The sequence below is a fragment of the Dendrobates tinctorius genome, unplaced genomic scaffold, assembly GCF_039654945.1.
Source record: "Dendrobates tinctorius isolate UK_male_01 unplaced genomic scaffold, ASM3965494v1 ptg000058l, whole genome shotgun sequence".
Classification (NCBI taxonomy): Eukaryota; Metazoa; Chordata; class Amphibia; order Anura; family Dendrobatidae; genus Dendrobates; species Dendrobates tinctorius.
This window is the reverse complement of record NW_027361726.1, coordinates 23,841,159-23,868,979: the sequence shown is the minus strand read 5'-3', so window position 1 is coordinate 23,868,979 and position 27,821 is coordinate 23,841,159. Positions and strand designations below refer to the sequence as shown.

At 48.1% G+C, this 27,821-nt stretch overlaps 2 protein-coding genes across 3 annotated transcripts in view; one reads left to right on the top strand and one right to left on the bottom strand.

The window, feature by feature from the left end:
- Positions 1 to 1,173: 1,173 nt before the first annotated feature.
- PSMC1 (proteasome 26S subunit, ATPase 1) lies at positions 1,174 to 26,888 on the top strand. Of its 2 annotated transcripts, none has more exons than XM_073578185.1 (11): positions 1,174 to 1,285; positions 3,271 to 3,324; positions 4,027 to 4,123; positions 8,223 to 8,347; positions 8,439 to 8,624; positions 22,630 to 22,758; positions 23,456 to 23,552; positions 23,633 to 23,822; positions 24,130 to 24,281; positions 25,636 to 25,790; positions 26,498 to 26,888. In XM_073578185.1, the coding sequence occupies exons 1-11, from the start codon at positions 1,283 to 1,285 to the stop codon at positions 26,630 to 26,632; spliced, it is 1,323 nt and encodes a 440-aa protein (XP_073434286.1). In that variant the 5' UTR covers positions 1,174 to 1,282; the 3' UTR covers positions 26,633 to 26,888. The 2 variants fall into 2 exon arrangements, with proteins under 2 accessions (XP_073434286.1, XP_073434287.1); XM_073578186.1 differs by lacking the exon at positions 1,174 to 1,285 and adding an exon at positions 1,396 to 1,417.
- Positions 26,722 to 27,821, bottom strand: part of LOC141092186 (epithelial cell adhesion molecule-like) — a 41,753-nt gene continuing 40,653 nt past the window's right edge. Inside the window, exon 9 of the mRNA XM_073578187.1 lies at positions 26,722 to 27,334. Within this exon, the coding sequence (XP_073434288.1) occupies positions 27,272 to 27,334 (63 nt within the window). The 3' untranslated portion in view covers positions 26,722 to 27,271. The remainder of the gene's footprint in view (positions 27,335 to 27,821) is intronic.

Sequence of the window (27,821 nt, the reverse complement as noted above, 5' to 3'; positions counted from 1 at the left end):
AATCCATATAAATGCCATTGTGAAGCGCCAACTACAGGTGGCATCTACAGCACATTCTACATACATCCAGTAAATAATATAAATCCCCGAGTTGTCTTCTTCTATTCGGACGATAGTTCCAGTGATATGATGGAGGGAGAAATTACTGGGGTGGTCCCAGAATAGAAAATGATCTACAGGTTACTCATCGCTGGGGTCCGATCGCTGAGAGCCCCCAACATCCATAGAGTGGGACTCAGTATCTCAAACACAACGGGAGCAAACAGACCCCTAGAAAATGAATGGAGTATGCAAATGTGACAACATATAATGGGATTAGATACACAGCTCAGCAGACAGTATCACACAGGATAGGATTAGATACACGGCTCAGCAGACTGTATCACACAGGATAGGATTAGATACACGGCTCATCAGACAGTATCACACAGGATAGGATTAGATACACAGCTCAGCAGACTGTATCACACAGGATAGGATTAGATACACGGCTCAGCAGACAGTATCACACAGGATAGGATTAGATACACGGCTCATCAGATAGTATCACACAGGATAGGATTAGATACACAGCTCAGCAGACTGTATCACACAGGATAGGATTAGATACACGGCTCAGCAGACTGTATCACACAGGATAGGATTAGATACACGGCTCATCAGACAGCTCAGCAGACAGTATCACACAGGATAGGATTAGATACACGGCTCATCAGACAGTATCACGCAGGATAGGATTAGATACACAGCTCAGCAGACTGTATCACACAGGATAGGATTAGATACACGGCTCAGCAGACTGTATCACACAGGATAGAATTAGATACATGGCTCATCAGATAGTATCACACAGGATAGGATTAGATACACAGCTCAGCAGTCAGTATCACACGATAGGATTAGATACACGGCTCAGCAGACTGTATCACACAGGATAGGATTAGATACACGGCTCAGCAGACTGTATCACACAGGATAGGATTAGATACACGGCTCAGCAGACTGTGTGAGACGGAGAAATGAAATTATTTCCAGAAAAATCTTCACGGAGATATCTGACTTCTTCGGTATTGTACATTTCTGGGTGACTTCATTAGTTTCTCATCACTTTACTAGTTCGCTTATCTCTGAGCCGGGAGTCGTTGTTGTCACTGTAGAGACTCCTCCCCCGTTGTTATGGTGACGGCTGCCATTTATCGCTTCGCCTTCTTTTCTCTGTGTCAGTATGATCCTTCGCGGCCGCTGTCTATGACGTATATCCGGTGATAGAGCAGCGGCAGACATGGTGAGTGAGCAGGTTTTACTCCGGGAACTGGGAGATTAACCGGCAATGACTTATGTTTACGTATACACCGTCCGTATCCCCTACAGTGTATACATACACTGATGTTACATTCACCCCCCGTATACACTAATGGTACGTACACCCCCCGTATACACTGATGGTATATACACCCCCCGTATACACTGATGGTATATACACCGATATATACACCCCCTGTACACACTGATGGTTTATACACCCCCCGTACACACTGATGGTTTATACACCCCCCGTACACACTGATGGTTTATACACCCCCCGTACACACTGATGGTATATATACCGATATATACACCCCCTGTATACACTGATGGTATATACACCCCCCGTACACACTGATGGTTTATACACCCCCCGTACACACTGATGGTTTATACACCCCCCGTACACACTGATGGTTTATACACCCCCCGTACACACTGATGGTTTATACACCCCCCGTACACACTGATGGTATATACACCGATATATACACCCCCTGTATACACTGATGGTTTATACACCCCCCGTACACACTGATGGTATATACACCGATATATACACCCCCTGTATACACTGATGGTATATACACCCCCCGTACACACTGATGGTTTATACACCCCCTGTACACACTGATGGTTTATACACCCCCCGTACACACTGATGGTTTATACACCCCCCGTACACACTGATGGTTTATACACCCCCCGTACACACTGATGGTTTATACACCCCCCGTACACACTGATGGTATATACACCGATATATACACCCCCCGTACACACTGATGGTATATACACCGATATATACACCCCCTGTATACACTGATGGTTTATGCACCCCCCGTACACACTGATGGTATATGCACCCCCCGTACACACTGATGGTATATGCACCCCCCGTACACACTGATGGTATATGCACCCCCTGTATACACTGATGGTATATGCACCCCCTGTATACACTGATGGTATATGCACCTCCTGTATACACTGATGGTATATGCACCCCCTGTATACACTGGTGATATGTGTACGCCTCCCCTCCCCCTTGTATACCCTGGTGATGCGTACTCCCCCTTGTACCTTTGTACACCCTGTTGATGCGTTCGGCCCGCCTTGTACACCCTGTTGATGCGTTTGCCCCGCCTTGTACACCCTGGTGTGTTTACACCCCCCCCATGTAATGCGTAATGCCCCCCCCTTGTACAGTACACTCTGGTGATGCGTGCGCCCCCTCCTTGTACACCCTAGTCATGCATACGCCCCCTCCTTGTACACTCTGGTGATGTGTACGCCCCCGTCGTATAAACTAATCAATAATCCATTATTTTAACTGTTCCTTTCTTATTGTTATCCTCTGTGACTGATTACAGAACATATATAAATGTGAATGGTTGTTTATTCCAAGCCCTTGTATGCAGCGTTTTTCTCTGGCAAGGATTTTTTCAAGTTTAAAAGGGCCCATTGCCAGAGCCTCAGTGACGTGTACTCGGGTTTGGAATAAATATAACTTTTCACATTTTTTAATTGGGAGTACTGCCATTATTCATTGTGTGGGTATGTATTAAGGGTCTGGCCCCCGTATCAGTAACCATTTCCCTTCCACATACGACCATTTGCCGTTCTCCATCCCTGTGCTCTAATTGTCGCTTCCCTTAATGATTCCCTCAATTGTCACCACTTCCATCACATATACAGTAGTGCCTGTCCCGATGCTGTCCCCCCTAACATTGTCAGCCACTGTGCCCATCTATAACAGCCTCTACCCATTACACTGCCCATCGCCCCGGCATCACTCGTTTTTCTGGAACTTGGAGTATTTCTCATCTTGGTGACGGAGGCTCATTGGACGTATTGGGCGTTATACAGGGCACGACCTATGAACTCTGCTGAGCTCTGTCCGTTACCACGGCATGCACCCTTATAATGTCTCTGAACCAAACTGTTCCCTTCTGTGATTTTCAGGGTCAAAGTCAGAGTGGAGGACATGGCCCTGGAGGAGGGAAGAAGGATGACAAGGTGAGTCGCAGACCCTCGCCCCACATTGCTCCTGGGTATAACTCCTGTCATTCTGCTGTAAGCTTCATCGTATCCTGTGATCTCGGCTACATGGCTGATCCCAGGGATCTCGGAGAAAGGGCCAACTCTGCTGTGTGGCTGTGAATAGAACATTAGTGACACAATGACTGCCATTTCCTATAGATATTAAAGGGCCGGTCCAGTCTTATTATAAAACAAGAAAGACTGATTTACGAAAGTTCTGGAAAACTTTTATAACTAGTCTGTTTCAGTTCCTCACAGTTTACAGGACCCCTGCTTGCTGTCAATGAGTGACACACTCCAAAGGGTTTGCTGCTGTTTCATTTTATTTAGGTCATGATACATTTTTGGTGCCGATTGGTCACAGATCATTGTCTCCACTGGATACATTGTAACGGGATTTCAGGCACAATAATTGACAGCAAGAAGAGATCTTGAACCTGGTGAAGAATGTCTTTTATAAAGCTGAAGAACTTACAAGTGATCGAGAATTAGACACGTTCATCGTCTATAGTAGTTTTATAGTCGTATAGCCACTGTTTCCAGGAGTAGGAAAGTACGTAGGTGAATGTATGCTGGATTACTGAAATCTCTCCATATTGATATAGACCCCACATGTGCCGCCTCTTACTATGTGTTGACAATTTTTTTTTTGTTTGTTTGTTTTTTCTAACATGAAAGGACAAGAAGAAGAAGTACGAGCCGCCCGTCCCCACCAGAGTCGGCAAGAAGAAAAAGAAGACGAAGGGTCCGGATGCCGCCAGTAAACTCCCATTAGGTGAGATCTGAACTTCTGTCACTGCATCTTCTTGTCCAGAGGAAAACTCCAGACAGCAGGCTTCCTTAAAGGGATCCTCCAGCACATCAGGAGTTGAAAAATGCTGCTAACAATGGGGCATGTGCAGTTATCGGCCCGGCAGGGATCCTGAAATTGTCATATCCATTAAAATAGAGCACATGCACGAGACTTGGCAAGTGGCCTTGGACTACGTGCCTACAGCGCCCCCCCCCCCCCACTGTCCATTGCAGAAGGGAGAGGCATATACTCCCTTTAATGACCTTCATATTTTTATTCCTTCAATGTCTGATCGGTAGAAGGTTCAACTTCTGGGACTCTACAATTCTAAAAACAGTGTTGCTCATCAGTGCCATTGGCACCATCGCTCCCCATCGTGCACACCTGGCTTGCCATTTCTATAGGTTTTAATCTCTTTGGAGGAAGGAGCTGGTACCCCCTCATCAGGAATCAGTAATCATAATTAAGTAAGATGTTATTTGTGAAAATCCCTTTAATGCTTGTAGTCATAAATGCCATAATGCAGCAAATATAAAGGTTTGGCCAGGATTAGAAAAAGGGCGCCTCACCTGTTCAAAGGTTGTGTTTGGTATTGCAGCAAAGCGCCATTCACTTTAACATGGAACCCATGAACAGCAGCCATGTGCAACCTCTTTAACATCTGTCCTCAGTTGTGTAATAAAGCCTTAACTCCTTCCTGACATGCGCAGCACATTTACTGCTCTGCAGGAGGTGCGTTCCCGCAAAGAGCAGTATATGTACGGCGTTGCCATTTCCAGGCATCACGCGGTGATACGATGGCTGCTATCCCTGACAGCAGACCATCCCTGCACTGCCCCCCTACAACGTCGATCGCTCTGATTGGCTGGTCACAGCAATGTGACAAAGTTAATAAAAAAAAAAAAGTGACATGCTGTGATCGGTGCTGTGTGACACAGCACCAATCACAGCCATCACAATGGGTGTGGTGAGTGCGATGTCAGCTCACCTGATTGGCTGAACAATAGTTTCTGGCTAATCAGCGCCAAAAGGACTAATCAAAATTAGCAATCACCGCTCTTTGTCTCAGATTTGGCGTGCAGAGCGGTTCTCCAGCCCCTCTGTGTCACCTGAGTAAAAGAATACATTGGTGGCCAGTGCTAATCCTCCCTGCGATCTGCCTCCAAGTGCTCCTTCTCCGGAGTGAGCCTCCTGGGATCTGATGTCTGTGCTGTGTGCTGCCTGCTGTGTGACACACTGTGATTATAGCAGTACCCCCTCCCATCCCCTTCCAATTGAATTTTTAGAGCACTTTTTTGCGCTTTGTTTTTCGTGTGCGTCTTGCGCAGAGCAAGGGAATCTGAAAGGACACAACGTACCATTGTGAAACCTGACCTTTGCATTAAGAATTGCTTAAAAACGTACCACTCATCCGCAAATTAATAAAAATTTGTTTTTACCCTGACAAAACACACTTTTATAATCTGATGTACCCCGCACAACACCACATTATAAATTCATACACCAGTAAAACCAAAAGAATTATAATCATTACTATAAAACTATGCCTCTAGATAAATTCCTTCAGGGGTGTAGTTTCCAAAATGGGGTCACTTGTGGCAGATTTCCACTGTTTAGGCACATCAGGGGCTCTGCAAACCCAACATGACGCCAGCAGACCATTCCTTGAAAGTCTGCAATCCAAAACGTCACTGCCTTCCTTCCGAGCTGTGCCATGCGCCCAAACAGTGGTTTTCCCCCACATATGGGTGTATTGTAATGAATAAGAAAATGCTCACACAAGAATTGAATTTACTTAAATTGATTTACTTCATATGAATCAGAAAACAAGCATTAACATACATTACAGTGTTAAGGGAGAAAATCCTTCAATCTGCGTCCATCGCTCTCTCATCTGTCTTGTCTCTGCCTGTCACATCTCCCCTCTGCTCAAATCACTGACACTTTTTGGTTTTCACCTATAAACTTTGTCCTTGAGTACTCCTCAAAAGAAAAAATCCATTGAGGTCAAGTCGGGTGAACGTGCCGGCCAATCAAATTGGCCTCTTCGGCCAATCAAATTGGCCTCTTCGGCCAATCCATTTATTAGGAAATGTTTCATCAAGATACTCGCGGACTACTCTGGAATGAAGTGGAGGGGCTGCATCTTATTGGAAATAAATGTCATTTGAATTAGGCTGTTGCTGCCCCGTCACACACAGCGAGTACGCTGATTTTGTGACATTACAGCGATCTCGCTAGCGACATTGCTGTGTGTGACACACATCAGCGACCGGCCCCGCCCCCCCCCGGCTGGGTATTGCTGATCGTGCAGGATCGTCCTGGGCCATTTTTAGATTGTTGGTCTCCCGCTGGCAAGCACGCATCGCTGCGTGTGGCAGCGGGAGACGAACGATCAGCGACGCCTCGCGCTGGTATCTAAGGTAAATGGCGGGTTTCTAAGAGCCGCACGGCTCTTAGAAACCCGCTGTTTACCTTAGATACCAGCGTGCTCACTGGTCCTGATCGCTGGTGAGTCTGTCTATCGATGTCCCAGCGATCCCATGCATGTCTGATCGCTGGGACATTGTTGTGTGTTAAGGTACCGTCACACTTAGCGATGCACCAGCGATATGACATGGTCAGGATCGCTGGTGCATCGGTAAGTGGTCGCTAGTGAGCTGCCACACAGAGAGATCTTACCAGCGACATAGCAGCGGTCGGGGGTCGCTATTTATCTGTCAGATGAGGCGATCCTGACGTCCTCTCGCCCGCGTCCACGCGTCGCTCGGCGCCACAGTAGGAAGCCCAGCAGGAAGCTGAGGACGAGAAACGGCCCAGGACGTTCTCGCGCGATCAGCGATAACCAGCGGGGGGAGCTGGTCGGAGGTTAAGTATCACACACAGCGATATCGCTAGAAATATCGCTATAACGTCACAAAACCAGTGACGTTATAGCGATATTGCTAGCGATATCGCTTAGTGTGACGGGGCCTTAACTGGGGAACAACTTGATTCATTAGAATTTCAAGGGCAACTGAGTCAGTTTCACTTTACACCATGTTTGATAAATTTCCCCCTTCAAAATCCTATTACACATACTGTCCACCTACTTTTGGACTGCCCTTTGTGTGTGTGTGTATGTGTGTGTGTGTATATGTATGTGTATATATATATATATATATATATATATATATATATATATATATATATAGTTATAGTATGTGTGTGTTAATAAACCATATCAATAATTAGTAAAATAATTAATTGGAGTCTTGAAACCATTAAAAATAACTCATAGTACACAATGGGGTATCAGTGTACTCAGGAGAAATTGTACAACTTTAGCGGACCATTTTCTCCTGTGACCCTTGTGAAAATTTACAAAAAAAAAGTTGCTAAAAGATCATTTTTGGGAACAAATGTTTTTTTTTTTTTTAATTTTCACGGCTCTACGTTATAAACTTCTGTGAAGCACCTGAATGGTTAATAAACCTCTTGAATGTGGTTTTGAGCACCTTCAGGGGTGCAGTTTTTAGAATGGTGTCACTTTTGGGTATTCTCTGACATATAGACCTTTCAAAGTGACTTCAAATATGATGTGATCCCTAAAAAAAAATGGTTTTGTAAATTTTGTTGGAAAAAATTAGAAATCGCTGTTCAACTTTTAACCCTTATAACTTCCTAACAAAAAAAAAAATTTGGTTTGAGAATTGTGCTGATGTAAAGTAAAAATGTGCGAAATGTCATTTATTAATTATTTTATGTGAAATTTCTCTCAGATTTAAGGGCATAAAATTTCAAAGTTCAAAAATTGCAACATTTTCGCCAAATTTTCAATTTTTTTTCACAAATAAACACAAGTCATATCCAAGAAATGTTACCACTATTGTGAAGTACAATACGTCACGAAAAAACAGTCTCAGAATCACTGGGATCCGTTGAAGCGTTCCAGAGTTTTAACCTCATAAATTGACAGGGGTCAGAATTGAAAAAAATTGACTGGTCAGTAAGCTTCGGGATGAAGGGATGACCATTTTCTGGGAAAGATAACGGGGCTCCTGTCACTGCTAACATTTCTCTGTAATGTTGTCTCCTTCAGTCACCCCCCATACTCAGTGCCGGCTGAAGCTACTGAAGCTGGAGAGGATCAAGGACTATCTCCTGATGGAGGAAGAGTTCATCAGAAACCAGGAGCAGATGAAGCCTCTGGAGGAGAAGCAGGAGGTAGACGGGACCACGTGGTGGGATAGATGTTCGTGGCAGGTGACGTGGCGGATCCAGGGTGACACTATTGTTTGTGATTTTCTGATGGTAGGAAGAGAGATCCAAGGTGGACGACCTGCGAGGAACGCCCATGTCGGTGGGAACCCTGGAAGAAATCATTGATGATAACCACGCCATCGTCTCCACGTCGGTGGGATCGGAGCATTACGTCAGCATCCTGTCCTTTGTGGACAAAGATCTCCTGGAGCCGGGGTGCTCCGTCCTCCTGAACCACAAAGTGAGTAGAAGGGGGAGCGGAGCAATATGTGACGTGTACAATGGCTTCCCAGTGTTACGTTCATGATGCTGGTGTTTTATTTCAACTCCTTTATTTACCATCTGCTCTTGCTGTCAGTGAAGAGAAACTGATTTGTACCATCGTCCTGAACCGGTCATGTTAGTGTTCACTACAGCTCACGAGTGTAGGAAATCCTTAGAGTGAAACAAATCAGCAAACATCTCTGCCGCGGGGTCAGCGGGGGCAAACGTCTCTGCCGCAGACAGTCTATCTGATTAGCTCATATCAATCCAGACTGGATACAGCTGTTAAAGGGGATTTCTTCTTTCTGCATTCTTTCTCGCCCTCCACATGTTCCGAACTTTGTCTCTGCTACCGCCCTGGTCTTTGTTGTTTGCCTGCAGCAGTGATGTCATGTGACAGCGCTGCAGCCAATCACTAAACTTAGCAGCTCATAAAGTGTACATCCCCTGAGATCAGTGATTGGCTGCAGCGCTGTCACCACTACAGCCTTATAACAGATCAGGTCAGGAGAGGAGACTGTGTGCTGGGCCCAGGGAGGTAAGTAAAATGCATTTATTTTATTTCTCCTATGCCTCATTGGGGGACACCGATACCGTGGGTGTTATGCTGCTGCCACTAGGAGAACACTAAGTAAGCCAGAAAAAAGTTAGCTCCTCCCCTGCAGTATACACCCTCTCGCTGGATGAGATTTCTCCAGTTCATGCTTAGTGTCGGTAGGAGGTACTTGGGTCTGGTTTCAGACCCCACCGTTTTTCTTTTATTTTTGAATTTTTCTGTAAATTTGTATTTTTTAATTAACGGAGTGAAGGAGGCGACGGTTCCTTTCTACGGCCCACTCTCCCCCGAACCAACAACAGGCAAGCACGTGGAGTAACCCTTCACGTACACTTTCCTGCGATGAACGGGGCTGATTTTCTTACCGATTTCACGGATTCGAGGGCAAGGGCAGGAGACCCGTTATGGAGAAGATCGAGCAGTGCTTTCTTCAGCCCTGAATCGGCCCCATAGCTCTCCATCCCCCTCCCCATAGGGAGAACCGATTGAGCATACCTCTTTAAGCTCTCTGTCCCCCTGCCCAGAGGGAGGACCGATCGAGCATCCCCATTCAAGAACTCCTCCAGCTCTGCTACATCAGCCCAGGATGAGAAGAATGGACTCGGCGCTGAGTTGAGCACTGGAGTAGAGGTACGGGGTCGGGTCCTGTCCCCGGGAGAAGCGCTGACTTAGTGTCAGCACCGGCGCTCTCTTGTGGCCCCCCCCACGCTCAACGTCCTCGGGTGCCCCGAGAAATTTAGTCCCCGGCTTTTTCCGGCCTGCTAGGCTGCAATTTCCATAGCGCCGCCCCCGGCGCCTACCGTGGTTAGGCTAAAAATTGAGCCCCTTGCTTTTCAGGTCTACTAGGCCGCAATTTGATTAGCGCCGCCCACGCTATTGTCGCCGCCCCCTCCTCTTGGTACCTCTCATTACTGACGAGACGCGCAATTTTAATCTCGGGGGCCATCTCCCTTTTTACCTCAGAGACGTGAGGCGACCTCTCTGTCGGATACCGGGTGACACCACAGAGCCACCGCTGTTCCTCCCGGGGGACACAGTACAGGACTGTGGGTAAGCTGCATCTGCCCTCATATTAAAGCTTAACCCCTTCCCGGCACATTCTCTGCTGCTGCAGTCAGATTCTGAGGTAACCCTTTCCAGAGCGCTATGTCTCAATCTATAGAAGCTAGACAGGCTGCTAAGAAGCACACTGCGTTTTATACCGTGTGTACCACTTTCAAATCTACTCTGCCCAGCGCCCAGACTAATCCGTTATGCACGGACTGCGACGCGGCGTGCGCTCAAACCAGGGCTGTGGAGTCGGAGTCGTGGAGTCGGAGTCGGTGCTCATTTTGGTGGAGTCGGAGTCGGAGTTGGAGTCGGTATAAAATGGACCGACTCCGACTCCTAAAATATATAATAAATTGGGTACAGTAATTCAATGCAGGATGTGCTGAATATTTTTTCATAGGAGTTTGGGAAAGTTATGAAATGTCCTATAAATGGCTGTTATATTCCTGATCTAAGGCTACATTCACACACAGCGTTTTTCCTGTGTTTTTTGAGGATACGTTTTTCAGCTGCAAAAGCTGATCATCTTTTTAAAAAACTGCATCACCTGAAAGGTTTTTGAGCTCATAGATAATGTTTTCAATAGCAAAAGCAGCTAAAAAAATCTGCTCTATCTATCCATTTATCCATATCTGTCTATCCATATCGTATCTGTACCAAAAAGAATGAAAACCGGGTAGTACACCAATATATATTCTGTTCTATATAAATATCTTGATTATTGGATCATAAAAATGATTAAATGTCTGAGGTTCACATTGTACTACAATAAATTTTTCACTTAAATATAAGCAATATGTGTCGGAGTCGGAGTCGTGGAGTCGGAGTCGTGGAGTCGGAGTCGTGGAGTCGGAGTCGTGGAGTCGGAGTTGGAGTCGTGGAGTCGGAGTCGGTGTAAGGGAAATTGAGGAGTCGGAGTCGCAGGTTTGGCTTACCGACTCCACAGCCCTGGCTCAAACGCCGCCGCGGATCTTCCTGAGTTTAGTCCCCCTGAGTGGGCTGCGTTCCTGTCACGGTCGGTGGAGTCACTGACCCAGGCTATAGACTCTCTCCAGGAAGCCTCTTTAAGTCAAAAGGCGGCTTCGCCGCCTGAGCAGGGCTCTGGCGACAGCGGGGAACCGTCCACCAGCAGGGGCCGTACTTGTTCAAGGGACAGTCAAGCTAGAAAGCGGACCCATGACGCGTCCCCCAGTCATGCTCGCGCTTCACCGACGAGTTCTGTTTCTCGCTCTCCTTCTCCTAATGGTCGCAGCGAGTACGACTCTGAATTCGAATCTGACGCGTCAGCCCCCCAGAATCCTCCAACTGACGAAGAGTTGCTTGATTCACTTATAGAATCCGTCAACAGGATTCTGGAGTTGAAGGAGGAAAATACTCCCCCTCCAGTACACGCTTTTTCGTTTAAAAGGACCAAACGTGTACACAAAGTATTTACCAGCCACCCGGATTTTAAGGACATTGTCCAGAAACAATGTGATCGACCACATAAGAGGTTCACAGGGCAAAAGTCTATTGAGGCTAAATAACCTTATGACCCAGACCTAATGAAAGATTGGTTGCAGTCCCCTTCTGTGGACCCTCCTGTATCGCGGCTGGCTTCTAAAACGCTCCTATCCGTTTCGGAAGGCTCCTCAGTCAGAAATCCCTCCGATCGTCAAATTGATTACCTCGCCCACTCAGTTTTTGAAGCTTCAGGAGCGGTGCTTTTTCCATCGCTTGCAGCGATCTGGGTCACTAAGGCTATGGCCGCTTGGACAGAAGTCTTAATCACTGCCTTTCAGGGTAGTAATCTCCCTCCGGAGGCTACCAACGTCGCCAGGCAGATAGTTCACGCAGGGGATTTTGTAGATGACGCCTGTTTTGATGCCGCCAACGGTGCTGCTCAAATTGCCGCTAATGCAATCTCCATTAGAAGAGCCCTATGGCTCCGCGACTGGCGAGCGGACGCCACGTCTAAAAGATCACAGAGTTCTCTACCCTATCAAACTGGTCGCCTTTTTGGGAGAAACTGGACCAGCTCATCACTGATACTACCGGTGGAAGAAGTAAATTCCTTCCTCAACAAAGGGCTGTTCGGCCGTTTCGGAACCAACAGCCGACGCGTTTTCGATCTTTTCGCAATAACTCCGGTTGGTCCTCTTCTATCTTCTCTTCCTACTCCGGTCGGCCCCCGCGCAGAGACAGAGGCCCCCAGGTCTCATACAGACCTAATCGCTCTTGGAAGCCCAGACCCAGGGCATCCAGATCTCGGGGATCCCGACCCCACAAATCTTCTACGCAATGACTTGTTGCAGTATCCGGCGGACGACGGCAAAGTAGGCGGTCGTCTACTTTCCTTCAGTCACACCTGGCTCGCGGTCGTCCACGACAAGTGGGTCAGGGAACTGGTGTCCTCCGGATACAAGATAGCATTTTCCTCTCCTCCGCCAACAAGTTTCTTCCCATCCTTACCCCCCAAGAAGAAAACAGCCTTCCTTCGGGCTGTTCAGACGCTGCAAAAGGACGGAGTCATCATTCCGGTCCCTCAGGACGAACGGTTCAGGGGTTTTTATTCAAACCTTTTTGTGGTTCCAAAGAAAGACGGGACGATGCAGCTCATACTGGATCTCAAACTGTTAAATCAGTTTGTCAAGGTACGGCGTTTCCGAATGGAATCTCTCTGATCAGTTGTCGCTTCCATGGAAAAAGGAGAGTTCCTAGCATCCATCGACATCAAGGACGCTTACCTTCACATTCTGATCTCCTCGTCCCACCAGCAGTTCCTACCTTTTGCAATTCACGAGGAACACTTCCAGTTCGTTGCCTTGCCCTTCGGACTCGCCACCTCCCCCATGGTATTTACCAAGGTCATGACGGCTGTCATGGCCATTCTTCACTCTCGGGGAGTGGTGGTGTTACCGTATCTGGACGACCTGCTCACCAAGGGTCCGTCCCTTCCAGCCTGCAAGGAATCCGCGGAAATAACAGTAAATACACTTTCTCGCCTGGGCTGGAAAATAAACTTCGAAAAGTCCTTCCCAAAGCCGGCTCAACAGATTTCCTTTTTAGGAATGATCTTGGACACTTCCCTCGGGTTGGTCATTCTCCATCCAGAGAAGACCCGAGCCTTACAACAAGCAGCGCGGTCTCTTTCTCGACCAGTTTCTAATTCGTTTCAGCATGAGAGTTCTCGGACAGATGGTAGCAGCGATGGAAGCTGTCCCGTTCGCTCAGTTCCATCTTCGTCCCTTGCAACATGCGCTTCTGTTAGCCTGGGACAAGAACCCGTTCTCCCTGGACCGTCGGTTCCTTCTGTCTCTGCGGGTCAGACAAGCCCTCAAGTGATGGACTCTGAAATCCTCCCTGAATCAAGGGAAGTCCTTTCTCCCAGTACAATGGTTGGTAGTAACCACCGACGCAAGTCTTCTGGGCTGGAGTGAGGTTTTTCGTCACCACAGGGTCAGTGGTCTCCTCGAGTGTCTCGTCTGCCCATCAACATCCTAGAGATTCGAGCGATCAGATTATCCCTACGGAGTTTTCACCATCTCCTTACAGGCCACTCCATCAGGATCCAATCCGACAACGCCACGGCTGTGGCGTGTATCAACCACTAGGGGGGTACTCGGAGCAGGATGGCCATGCACGAAGTGAGTCACATCCTTTGTTGGGCCAAGACCAATCATTCGCCCATCTCGGCAGTCCACATCCCGGGCGTAGAGAATTGGGCGGCAGATTTTCTCAGTCGCCAAGGCCTTGCCTCGGGAGAGTGGTCTCGTCATCCAGAGGTTTTCCAGCAGATTTGCCATCGTTGGGGGACTCCGGATGTGGATCTCATGGCTTCGAGACTAAACAACAAAGTTCCTCAATTCATCCCCCATCACGCGATCCATGCACCATCGGTGCGGACGCCCTAGTTCTGCCGTGGCACCGGTTTCAGCTCCCGTACATCTTTCTCCCTCTTCCCTTGATCCCGAGGTTCATCAAGAAAATCAGAACAGAAGGAGTAACGGTGATTTTTGTCGCGCCAGATTGGCAGTGCTGCGCTTGGTACGCAAAACTGATTCACCTTGTCGCCGACGTTCCCTGGCGACTTCTAGATTGCCCGGATCTTCTCTCTCAGGGTCCGATTTACCACCAGAACTCCGGGGCCCTGTCTTTGACGGCGTAGCCGTTGAATCCTGGATTTTAACAAAGGCTGGGTTCTCTCACGGCGTGATTTCCACAGTGGTGAGTGCTAGGAAGCCCGTGTCCATGCGCATCTATCACCGCACCTGGAAAACCTTTTTCTCGTGGTGCAAGGATCATGGCCGATCCCCTATGGCGTTTTCCATTCCTACTATATTGGAATTCCTTCAATCCGGACTAAAGTCGGGCCTCGCGCTTAGCTCGCTCAAATGCCAAATTTCAGCCTTGTCAGTGCTATTCCAACGCAGATTTGCCACCAAACCTCAAGTCAAGACTTTCTTTCAGGGAGTTGCCCATGTGGCGCCTCCTTATAGAAGGCCATTGGAACCATGGGACCTTAACCTGGTTCTTGGGGCCCTTCGAACCCCCTCCACGACGTACCACTGACTGTTCTCTCTTGGAAGGTGGTCTTTCTAGTGGCAATTACGTCAATCAGACGAGTTTCAGAATTGGCGACTCTGTCCTGCCGCCCCCCGTTCCTGAATTTTCATCAGGACAAGGCAGTTCTCAGGACGTCTCCGTCCTTCCTAGCCAAGGTCGTATCCTCTTTCCATCTCAATGAGGAAATTGTTTTGCCTTCCTTTTGTCCGGCACCAGTCCATCGTATTGAGAAAGCCCTCCACACTCTGGATGTGGTTAGGGCCCTGAGACAGTACATCTCGCGGACGGCTCCCTTCCGCAAGTCAGATGCCCTGTTCATACTTCCAGAAGGGCATAAGAAGGGTCTAGCCGCTTCAAAGGCAACGATAGCCAGATGGATCCGCTTGGCGATTCAAGAATTCTCCCGTGTCAGGAACGCGCCTGTCTCAACAGGGATTAAAGCGCACTCTACCCGCTCAGTGGGCGCCTCTTGGGCCATTCAGCACCAAGCCTTGGCAGTACCGGTCTGCAAGGCTGCGACTTGGTCCAGCCTGCATACTTTTACAAAGCATTACCAAATTCATTCTTAGGCCTTTGCAGATCCAGGTCTCGGCAGACGCATTCTGCAATCGGCAGTACCTCAGAGTTGACTCAGTGGTACATGGGGTATTAGCAGATATATGCTACCCACCCAGGGACTGCTTTAGGACGTCCCACGGTATCTGTGTCCCCCCAATGAGGCGTAGGAGAAATAGGGATTTTTGTGTACTCACCGTAAAATCCTTTTCTCCGAGCCATTCATTGAGGGACACAGCACCCACCCTTGTTTAGCCTACTGGCTCATTGTAGCATCTTTATGTTGTGACATAGTTATGGTTATTGTTGAACTGTTTAAGCTCCTACTGTTTTTTTCACCGAACTGGAGAAATCTCATCCAGCGAGGGTGTATACTGCAGGGGAGGAGCTAACTTTTTTCTGGTTTACTTAGTGTCCTCCTAGTGGCAGGCAGCATAACACCCACGGTATCTGTGTCACCCAATGAATGACTCGGAGAAAAGGATTTTACGGTGAGTACACAAGGGGAAAATTGCTGAAAGGAAAACTCCTTTTCAATGCTGAGTTCACTTGAGCTTACAGGCCGGTGCACATGGGCTGTTTTCCACATGGACTTCAAATCTAGTTCGTTTGATTTCTATATTGGACTAGTGCAGATACAGAAGGGTCATTCCATGGTAACTTGCGTTACATTTACAAGCCAAAAATAGGTATTTTTGTGTACTCACCGTAAAATCCTTTTCTCAGAGCCAGTCATTGGGGGGCACAGAGACAGTGGGTGTTATGCTGCTGGCCACTAGGAGGACACTAAGTAAACCAGAAAAAAAAGTAGCTCCTCCCCTGCAGTATACACCCTCTCGCTGGCTGAGATTTCTCCAGTTCGGTGAAAAAGCAGTAGGAGCATAAACAGTCAATAATAACCATAACTAAGTCAAAGCCTAAGAATGCTACAGTGAGCCAATAGGCTAAACGGGGTGGGTGCTGTGTTCCCCAATGATTGGCTCGGAGAAAAGGATTTTACGGTGAGTACACAAAAATCCCTATTTCTCCTACGCCTCACTGGGGGACACAGACAGTGGGACGTCCTAAAGCAGTCCCTGGGTGGGGAGCATACGTCTGCTAATACCCCATGTACCACTGAGTCAACAGTGAGGTACTGCCGATTGCAGGCTGCATCCGCAGAGGCCTGAGAATGAATTAGGCAATGTTTAAGGCATGCAGACTGGACAAGTCGCAGCCTTGCAGACCTGTTCTGCCGAGGCCTGGTGCCGAATGGCCGAAGAGGCACCCACTGACCAGGTAGAGTGCGCCTTAATCCCCAGTGGGACAGGCGCGTTCCTGATACAGTAGAACTACTGAATCGCCAGGGGAATCCACCTGGCTAGCGTTGCTTTGACACGGCTAGACCCTTCCTATGCCCCTCTGGAAGCATGAACAGGGCATCTGACTTGTGGAAGGGAGATGTCCGCGAGATGTACCGTCTCAGCGCCCTAACCACATCCAGGGAGTTGAGGGCCTTCTCAATGCGGTGGACTGGCGCCGGACAAAAGGAAAGGCAAAACAATTTCCTTGTTGAGATGGAAAGAGGAGACGAAATTGGGCAGGAAGGACTGGGACGTCCTGAGAACTACCTTTTCAGGAAATTCAGGAAAAGCGAACAGCAGGACAGAGCTGCCAATTCCAAAACTCTTCTGATTGACGTAATTGCAACTAGAAAAACCACCTTCCAAGAGAGGACGGACAGTGACACGTCCTGCGGCGGTTCGAAAGGAGCCTCCTGTAAGGCCCCGAGAACCAGGTTAAGGTCCCAAGATTCCAATGGCCTTCTATAAGGAGGCGCCACATGGAAAACTCTCTGAATGAACGTCTTGACCTGAAGTTTGGTGGCAATTCTGCGTCGGAAAAGCGCTGACAAAGACGAAATTTGGCCCTTGAGCGAGCTAAGCACGAGGCCTGATTTTAAACCAGATTGAAGGAATTCCAATATGCCCGGAATGGAAAAACACCAGAGGTGATCGACCATGATCCTTGCACCACGAAAAGCAGGTTGTCCAGGTGCGGTGATAGATGCACATGGACACAGGCTTCCTAGCACTAATCATGGTGGAAATCACGTTGTGAGAGAACCCAGCCTGTGCTAAAATCCAGGATTCAACGGCCACGCCGTCAAAGACAGGGCCCCGGAGTTCTGGTGGTAAATCGGGCCCTGCGAGTGTAGATCCATACAATCTGGAAGTTGCCAGGGGACGTCGGCAACTAGTTGTATTAGTTCTGCATACCATGCTCGGCGCGGCCAATCTGGCGCGACAAGGATCACTGGTACTGCCTCTGCTCTGATCTTCTTAATGACCCTCAGAAGCAAGGGAAGATGTACAGGAGCCGGAACCGGTGCCATGGCAGAACTAGGGCGTCCACTGCGATGGCACATGGATCAAGCGATCGGGAAATGAACCGAGGGACCTTGTTGTTTAGTCTTGAGGCCATGAGATGGACATCCGAAGTCCCCCAGCGATGACAAATCTGTTGAAAGACTTCCGGATGAAGAGACCACTTCCCCGAAGCAATGCCTTGGCGACTGAGAAAATCTGCCTCCAATTTTCTACGCTCGGCCCACTGGAGGATGTGACTCGCTTCGTGCACGGCCATCCTGCTCCGGGTACCTCCCTGGCGGTTGATATACGCTACAGCCGTGGCGTTGTCGGATTGGAACTTGATGAGACCTGCGAGGAGATGGTGGAAACTCCGTAGAGCTAAACTGATCGCTTGCATCTCCAAAATGTTGATGGGGAGGCTGACTCTCGGGTTGACCAATGACCCTGTTCCGTGTTGTGACGAAAGACCGCTCCGCAGCTGAGGAGACTTGTCGGTGGTTACTACAAACCATCTTACTGGGGGAAAAGACCTCCCTTGATTCAGGGAGGACCTCGGTGTCCACCACCTGAGGAATTGCCTGACCCGCAGGGACAGAGGGATCCAACAGTCCAGGGAGAACGGGTTCTTGTCCTAAGCTAACAGCAACGCGTGTTGTAAGGGACAGAGGTAGAACTGTGCAAATGGAACTGCTTCCATTGCTGACACCAACTTTCCTAGAACTCTCATGCCGAAATATATGGAGTGAGAAAACAGTCGCTCTGCCTGTTGTAAGGCTTGGGTCTCTCTTGGAGGGAGAATGACCAACCCCCGGAAAGTGTCCAAGATCATCCCAAAAATGGAAATCTGCTGAGCCGGTTTTGGGAAAGACTTTTCAAAGTTTATCTTCCACCCCAGGCGAGAAAGTGTATTTACTGTTATCCGTGGATTCCTCGCAGGCTGGAAGGCACGGACCCTTGATGAGCAGGTCGCCCGGATACGGTAACACCACCACTCCCCGAGAGTGGAGACTGGCCATGACAGCCACCATGACCTTGGTAAAGACCCTGGGGGCGGTGGCGAGTCCGAAGGGCAAGGCAACGAACTAGAAGTGTTCCTTGTGAATTGCAAAATGCAGAAACTGCTGGAGGGACGGTCAGATCAGAATGTGAAGGTAAGCGTCCTTGATGTCGATGGATGCTAGGAACTCTCCTTTTTCCATGGAAGCTACAACTGATCGGAGAAATTCCATTTGGAATCGCCGTACCCTGACAAACTGATTTAATAGTTTGAGATCCAGAATGGGTGACATCGTCCCGTCTTTTTTTGGAAACACAAAAAGGTTTGAATATAATCCTCTGTACCTTTCGTGATGAGGGACCGGAATGACGACTCCGACCCTTAACAGAGCCTGAACAGCCCGAAGGAAGGCTCTTCTCTTTTTCTTGGGGGGAGAGGAAAGGAAAAATAGAGTTGGAGGGGGAGAAGAAAATTCTATCTTGTATCCGGAGGACACCAGCTCCCTGACCTATTTGTCTTCATTGGGTAGATCTATGAGATCTGGCTCCCCTAGATCCAGAAGCCCTAGGCCTGGGTTTCCAAGAACGGTTAGGTCTGTATGCGATCTGGGAGCCTGTGTGTCCGCGCGGAGACCGACCTGATCCAAAGAGAAGGTAGAGGAGGACCACCCGGAATTGTTGCGAGAAGATCGAAAATGCGTCGACTGTTGGTTGCGAAACGGCTGAACAGCCCTTTGTTGAGGAAGGAATTTACTTTTTCCCCTCCGGTAGTATCAGAAATGAGCTGGTCCAGTCTCTCTCCAAAAAGACGACCCGCTTGATAAGGGGGGAGAAGGGGGGGAGCCCTGGAGCTCTTCTAATGGAGATCGCATGAGCGGCAGCTTGAGCCGCGCAATTGACGGCATCAAAAGAAGCGTCTACTACAAAGTTCACTGCGTGAAGCATCTGACTGGCGACAGTGGTTGTCTCCGGAGGAAGATTGGTGCCGAGGAAGGAAGTAATCAGGACTTCTGTCCAAGCGGCCATGCCTTAGTGACTTAAACTGCCGTGAAGGATGGGGAAAAAAAAACGCCGCTCCTGAAGCCTCCAAAAAATTGAAAAGGGCAGGGTAGCCAATTTGACGATCGGAGGGGTTTTTGACTGAGGAACCCTCAGAAACAGGAGCGTTGTAGAAGCAAGACGCGGTACAGGAGGGTCCACCGGAGGGAACTGTAATCGACCGTTCATTAGGTCTGAATCAAAGAGTTATTTAGCCAGAGTAAACTTTTGCCCAGTGAACCACTTATGTGGCCGATCCCTATCTTACTGGACGGCTGGTAAATATCCAGCGCACACGCTTGTTTCTTAAATGAGATAGGGAGTGCTGGAGCGGGAATATTTTCCTCATCTAACTTCAGAATCCTGTTGACTGATTCTATAAGAGAATCAAGCAACTTTTGATGAGATGGGGGATTCTGAGGGCTGACGTGACAGATACGAATTCAGAGTCATGCTTGCTGTGAACCTCAGGAGAGGGCGAGCGAGAGACAGGAGTCGCTGAGGCGAGAACGCGACTGGGGGATGCGCCATGGGTCCGCTTTTCCAGAGACAGTGCTCCCGGAGGGCGAATATAGCCTGGGTCAGAGACTTGACCGACCGTGATAGGGGCGCAGCCCACTCGGGGGTACCAGACGCAGGAGGCCCAACAGCAGCGGCTGCGAGGGGCGTTGGAGCGCAGGTCGGGGCGCAGTTCGGGTCGCGGACCGTGCATAACGGATTAGTTTGTGCACTGGGTAAGGCCTACGTGCAAGTGGTACACACGGTAGAAAAAACGCAGTGTGCTTCTTAGCAGCCCGTTTAGCCTCCTTAGAGTGAGGCATAGTGCTCCAGAAAGGGTTAACGGCAGAGTCTGACTGCAGCTGCAGGGAATGTGCCGGGAAGGGGTTAAGCTTTAATCTGAGGGCAGATGCAGCTTACCCACGGTCCTGTGTTATGTCCCCCGGGAGGAAAAAACGGTGGCCCTGTGGCGTCACCCGGTATTCGGCTGCTCCTGAAAGGGTTAGAATTGCGCGTCTCGTTGAGTATGAGAGGCGCCAAGAGGAGGGAGCGGTGACGTTAGCGTGGGCGGCGCTATTCAAATTGCGGCCTAGCAGGCCGGAAAAGCTGGGGACTAAATTTTTGGCCTACCCGCGGTAGGCGCTGGGGGCAGCGATATCGAGGGCGGCGCTATTTAAATTGCGGCCTAGCAGGCTGAAAAAGCCAGGGGCTAAATTTCTGGCCTCCCCGCGGTAAGCGCCAGTCTACCGCCGCTGACGCTAAGTCAGCGCTTCTCCCGGGGACAAGGACCCGACCCCATACCTCCACTCCTGTGCTCAGTCAGGTCGTCGCTGTTCGGGGTCTTTCTCATCCTCCAGGCGATGTAGCAGAGCTGGAGGAGGTTTTACAGGGGGGTATTGCTCAATCAATCCACCCTGTGGTAGGGGGACGGAGAGCTCTGGGGCTGATTCAGGGCATCCGAAAAAGCGCTGTTCAGGTCTTTCTCCATGCACTCCTGTTGCGCTTGCCCGTGTATCCGTGGAACCATCGTCAGAGGAATACAGCCCCGTTCGTCGCAGGAAAGTGTACATGAAGGGTTACTCCTCGTGCTTGCCTGTTGTTGGTTCGGGGGAGAGCGGGCCGTAGAAAGGAACCGTCGCCCCCTTCACTCCATTAATTAAAAAATTACAGAAAATTCAAAAATAAAATAAAAACAGTGGGGTCTGAAACCAGACCCAAGTGCCTCCTACAGACACCACTAAGCAAGAACTGGAGAAATCTCAGCCAGCGAGAGGGTGTATGCTGCAGGGGAGGAGCTAGCTTTTTTTCTGGTTTACTTAGTGTCCTCCTAGTGGCAACAGCATAACACCCACTGTCTGTGTCCCCCAATGAGGCGTAGGAGAAACTGAGATAATAATGGCTACAGACTGTTGTTTGAAGGCAGGCACAAAAATGAGTGAATGTATATTGTACATTAAATTATTCTCAATAGATTTCAACAGTTTGATTTTTCAAGAGTACAAATTAAATACAAGATAGTGTTATTACTTGGTAACTTACGTTACAACGCAATGTAGTAACTTACGTTACAAAGCTGATGGTAACTTACGTTACAATAAGTTTACTTCTCATATGACGTAATGGTATTGTAACGTAAGTTACCATGTAATGGCCCAGAGCTGCACACGTGACTGTTCACAAAGCTCAGCGCTTGTCTGAGTACCTTGCCCGCAGGATACGAGATAACTTACTGGGACCGCCAACAATCCAGAGAATGGGACTTTGCAGCGCCCGTCCTGACTGGAGAGGATCAATGATTGACCTCAGCTCCGTTCTTTCTGTCTAGGACTGCCGGAAATATTTGAGGACAGCACTTCGCTGCTTCTGCCAACCCCTTAGACAGTGAATGGAGGGGAGGTCAAGTATGTGCTCCTCTGCTCCATTTATGATCAGATCCACTGACTAATGTTCCCAAATTCCAGAGCTCCGGTCTCTGGGCATGAGGCGGACCCCAAGTGATCTATAAGCTTTATGATCGCCTTGCGCCCCGGGTGGAGCTTTATGATCGCCTTGCGCCCCGGGTGGAGCTTTATGATCGCCTTGCACCCCGGGTGGAGCTTTATGATCGCCTTGCGCCCCGGGTGGAGCTTTATGATCGCCTTGCGCCCCGGGTGGAGCTTTATGATCGCCTAGCGCCCCGGGTGGAGCTTTATGATCGCCTAGCGCCCCGGGTGGAGCTTTATGATCGCCTTGCGCCCCGGGTGGAGCTTTATGATCGCCTTGCGCCCCGGGTGGAGCTTTATGATCGCCTAGCGCCCCGGGTGGAGCTTTATGATCGCCTAGCGCCCCGGGTGGAGCTTTATGATCGCCTTGCTGCTCGTGCTCCATCACTTATCATCTTGGCTTATACCTAGGTTCACGCTGTGATTGGGGTGCTCATGGATGACACCGACCCCCTGGTGACTGTGATGAAAGTGGAGAAAGCTCCTCAGGAGACATACGCTGACATCGGAGGACTGGATAACCAGATCCAGGAAATCAAGGTGCGCCATAAATCTTCTTGTCAGCTACACTTTTGTGTTCCATTCTTTCCTCCCTTGTTGCACGAGCCATCGCTTTAGCTTTCTGTCAGCATATCTGTTTGAGGGCTGATTGTGTTTTTTTTTTTTTGCTGTTCTAGTTGTAGTTTTCAATGACAGCATTTTTATTATATAATGTAGTGAGAAACTGGAGGAAACGGTGAAATAAACAAGCCACAATAATACGATTTTTTTTTTTTTTGGCTTTCACTGTGCTGTTAAATTGACCTGAAAACCTGATTCTCTTGGTCACTACAATTATGGCGATAACAAATTTGTATTCATGTTTTTTTTTCTTTATTTTTGTGGTTGGAATGTGGGCCGATTCAGGCTTTTATTTTTCTTTATATTTTTAACTCTTCTTTCCCTTTGTCGTGCTCGGGGATCTAGTCTACACACTGCAATACTGTAGTAAAAAAAAATCACAATCTCCCATGACGCTTTCTGGGCGTAAAATATGCATCTACCCTTTCCTGCCATAGACTGTACCATTCTGGCCCATGTCGGGAAGAGGATAAAACATGTACATTTATATCTGTTGGCTGCATTTGGCTTTTTCATGTCACCCGGTTGCTATACATGCGCCGCTTATTTGGCGTTGCTGCTGCGCTCTGCAGGTTTGTCCAGCGCACGCTCAGTCTGTGTGATTTCTGCCATGTAGGAGTCTGTGGAGCTGCCCCTCACCCATCCCGAGTACTATGAAGAGATGGGCATCAAACCCCCCAAAGGCGTCATTCTCTATGGCCCGCCTGGCACAGGTACAGCACCCACACATCCTCATGATAATGTTGTACCTTGTATCCGGTAATGTATTATCTGACCTGACCGATCTCCACAGGTAAAACCCTTCTGGCCAAAGCTGTAGCCAACCAGACGTCGGCCACCTTTCTGAGGGTGGTGGGCTCGGAGCTCATCCAGAAATACCTGGGCGATGGGCCCAAGCTGGTCCGCGAACTGTTCAGGGTGGCTGAAGAGCATGCGCCATCCATAGTGTTTATCGATGAGATAGATGCCATCGGCACAAAGAGGTAAGTATGGGGAATCCTAATAGTTCTGGACATGCTGGTTGTTGTAGTTCTGCAGGTGTTTAATATGGAAGGAGAGGAAAAAGGATGTTCGTTTTCCATTAAATTTGGGTTTGATACCAGATGAAGTTAAAGGGTTTCTCCGTCATTTCACCCCACTGATGATGGCGCCAGGACTTTTGGGCAGCCGGCAACTGCCTGTCGCCTCCATCGTGCACATGAAACCTGTCATTACGTCATCTGCAGAAGTGAAAGTCGCCGGAGAACCCCTAGTACAACACGAGCCGCTGTCTAATGTTTGATCTTACAGGTACGACTCCAACTCCGGGGGCGAGCGAGAAATTCAGAGAACCATGTTGGAGCTGCTCAATCAGCTGGACGGATTTGATTCCCGGGGTGACGTGAAAGTCATTATGGCCACCAACAGGATAGAAACGCTGGATCCGGCCTTAATTAGACCAGGTATATATTCATATGTGGGAGTATAATCTTGATGGTGCCCAGGAGCCCACCGGTGATAGGTACTGGGGCAAAACAGCATTGTCATAGACTCCCGGACACACGGCAGCATCGGGAGGGCCCACAGGACTCTGCAGGGCTGCTGTGCGGTGGTTATTACTCTCTGGCTCTGCTGCTTGCATTTTAACCCCTTCACCCTTGGTCGATTTTCCGTTGTTGTTTTCTCCTCTTTCTTCCAAGACCACAACTTTTTTGTATTTTTCCAGGCATATGACTGCTTGTTTTTTGCAGGACGAGTTGTACTTCTGATTGACATCATTCATTCTGCCACAGAGTGTATTTGAAAACAGGAAACAAATTCCAAGTGTGGTGAAATGACAAAAAAAGGGCAATTCCAGGGTTTGTTTTTTTTTTACCATGTTCATTATTGAATAAAACTCACCTGGTAATATGATTCTCCAGGTCAGCACGAGTACGCAGATACCAAACATGTATAGTGTTTTTTTTTTTGTTTTTTTTTTAATGCTAAAAAATTTAAGAAATCTGTAAAGAAAAAAAAATAAATTTGCTTTTGTCGCCATTTTCTGAGACTCGTAACATTCTAATTTTTCGTGATCTGGGGCTGGATGAGGGCTTTTGTTTTTGCGCCCTGAGCTGATGGTTTTTTCTGATACCATTTTACCATTTTGGGGTAGATATGTTTTGATTGTCTTTTATTGCAATGTTTCAGCGACCATAAAACTGTGATTCTGGCATTGATTTTTTTCTCATTACTCCGTTTACCGATCAGATTAATTTATTTTCTATTTTGATAGATCAGACATTTCTGAACGCAGCAACACCAAATATGTTTTTTTTTTTAAATTGCTTTATTCTTAATGGCGCAAAAGGAGGGTGATTTGAACGTTTGTGTTTTTAATTATTTTTTTTTTAATTAAAACTTTCTTACATTTTACCATCTTCAATTATCCTCTTAGGAGACTTCAAGCTGCAATTGCCTGTGCTACACATAGCAGAAATCACGATGACAGGCACAGAGTTCTTCAGCAGACCCCGACTGTCACGACTACCCATCGGTGCCCCGCAATCATATGACAGGCATGCCAATGGGTGGGGTTAATTACGCACTTCCTGTCTTCGCGTGTTAAATGCCGCTATCAGTGATTGATAGAGGCCTTTAACTGGTTAATGGTTGCGGGTGGATCTCAGATTAAATCAGCCATCAAGTGCAGGGAGCAATGCTACTCAGCGCCAGTGCCCACATCACAGGCAGGGACACGACTGATGACGTAAACATATGTGACGGAAACAGTCTTGTCTGCGTCTAGTACATGTAACTTTCTTTTTACTTTCTAAGGTCGTATTGACAGAAAGATTGAATTCCCTCTACCTGATGAAAAGACCAAGAAGAGAATCTTTCAGATCCACACCAGTCGCATGACGCTGTCTGATGACGTCACGCTGGACGATCTCATCATGGCCAAAGACGACCTGTCCGGAGCAGATATAAAGGTGCGACCCTTCTCCAAAGAAGTTTGTGACTATTGGGGGCTGATTACTTGGATGGAATTATGCAAGTGTTTTAAGCAGGAATGGGGAAAAAAATGCAGAGTAAGAAGGTTCATAAGGGTTAATAGTTTATTTTTTATCAAATAACAAAATGCAAAGTGAATGGAAAAAAGAGAATTGTAAATCCCATCAGTATCTGGTGACTGCCTGTCTCTCCTCCGTATCTGACGACCGCTGGTCGCCTCCATCACTTTTTCTCATCAGTTGTACACAGTTTATGGAAGATCTCGGCAGGAGCTTGTACAAAACATCTTGGAGACCTGACCCCAGATCTCTTGTGTATGAGGCTTGTGCGGATCCCTCTGTCTCTTCATGTGATCCCAGACTGACTGGATGATGTGTGATGGATCATCACCCCCAGGATTTTGCCCCTTTTTCCTCCTATAGCCTCAGTATTGTACTGTCTTTTGTTGGCTGCAGAGTAAGTTAAAGGGGTTGTCCAGTCACCTATAACCTGCTGACCAGTGGAGGTCTCGTTGCCGGGGTGCACACCTGTACTCTGTGTGGTAGGAGATGCAGCGTTCAGGGTTTTGGGTTATTACCGGAGTGTCAGTCTGCAGGATTACAGCTCTGGATGTGGCAGATTAGGAGAACATTACTATTGCTTGTGGCCTCAGCAGCAGAACTCATGTGCCCGTCTCTCCCCGCAGGCTATATGTACGGAGGCCGGGCTGATGGCGCTTCGGGAGAGGAGGATGAAAGTCACCAATGAAGATTTTAAGAAATCAAAAGAGAACGTCCTGTACAAGAAGCAGGAAGGCACGCCGGAGGGGCTGTACCTGTAACCTTATGTATTGCAGATTTTTTATTTCTTCCCTCATCAGTGAGTGGCAGAAGTATCACTGTAAGTGTATGGTCTTCTGCAAACTTGGACTATTACTCCCATCAGAGTCTCATTGGAACATGGTGGGTACTGTTGTTATACACCTGCATTCTGTTACTGTACACTGTATGCAGCGTCTGCTCCCCCTGCACACAGACACGGGGCCCAGATCCGCTGCTGCGGGATGTGTGAAATAAAAAGAAGAAAAAACCCTGAAACTGTTGTAATGTGTCCTGTACATGAGAAGTGGGGGATTTCTAAGTCGCAGGGGGAAGGGTTGACCTCTTCTGGCGATGTGTTCATGTTCCAGCTTTCTTAGGAATAAATATAAATTTTTCCCAACTTAAATGTCCTGCAGATTGCTATGAAGCACTGAATGCTGCCCGAGCACGTGCACAGTGTGGGATACACACTCCTTACAAAGTGCTCTGTGCTTCAGCTCTTTTGTGCGATTGGTGAGATCTCCGGCTATAGACCCCCCATTGATCAACAGGGCATTTATAGGGAAAATGTCTCTTTATAGCAGACAGCTTTACACTACTTAAATCTTTTACACAGAACAGATTAAATGCAGAATTTACTAAAACACCTTCCTCTTTATTCAGGAGTAATAATATCTCAGCCCAACCCTCTGCGCCATCTGATAATCTTCCAGCTCGTGACTCTGCAGAATAAATACAAAAATCATCAGATCCCATTACTTAACGTTACAGATTCTGATAATGGGGACATAAAAAAAATGTTCAATGCTGAAATTCATTGCAAAACCTGCAAGTGTGACCTCCAGATATAGAGCGGATTTCATCTCTCATCATTGTAAACAGAAAGTGACATGCTGAGGATTACAGAAACTGTGCCGCAGGCCAATGTCAGCCTGGAAAAGTTCTGGGTTATGTGGATGAGATTTGTTCAGCTGTCACATGCATAGTTCTGCAATCAGGTGGGGATCTGACTGTGTGTGCGGGCGCGGATCTGCTGCATGTGGATCTGCTGGATCGCTGGTAGGTGAAGATGTTACTGGAAGGAAGGGGCTTAGCCTGGTTTAGTAGAACCTCAGGAGCACAGCTAGAATTACTGATAAACACCACACAGCCATCTGATGAGTAATGTACCGAGATCTCATAAAAGGTCGGTCTCGCCATTCCTGTGAT

Coding starts and splice junctions, on each gene's coding strand:
- PSMC1 (XM_073578185.1), top strand. Junction 3,325..4,026: donor GAGGGAAGAAGGATGACAAG/GTGAGTCGCAGA, acceptor CTAACATGAAAG/GACAAGAAGAAGAAGTACGA. Junction 24,282..25,635: donor TCCGGCCTTAATTAGACCAG/GTATATATTCAT, acceptor TTACTTTCTAAG/GTCGTATTGACAGAAAGATT.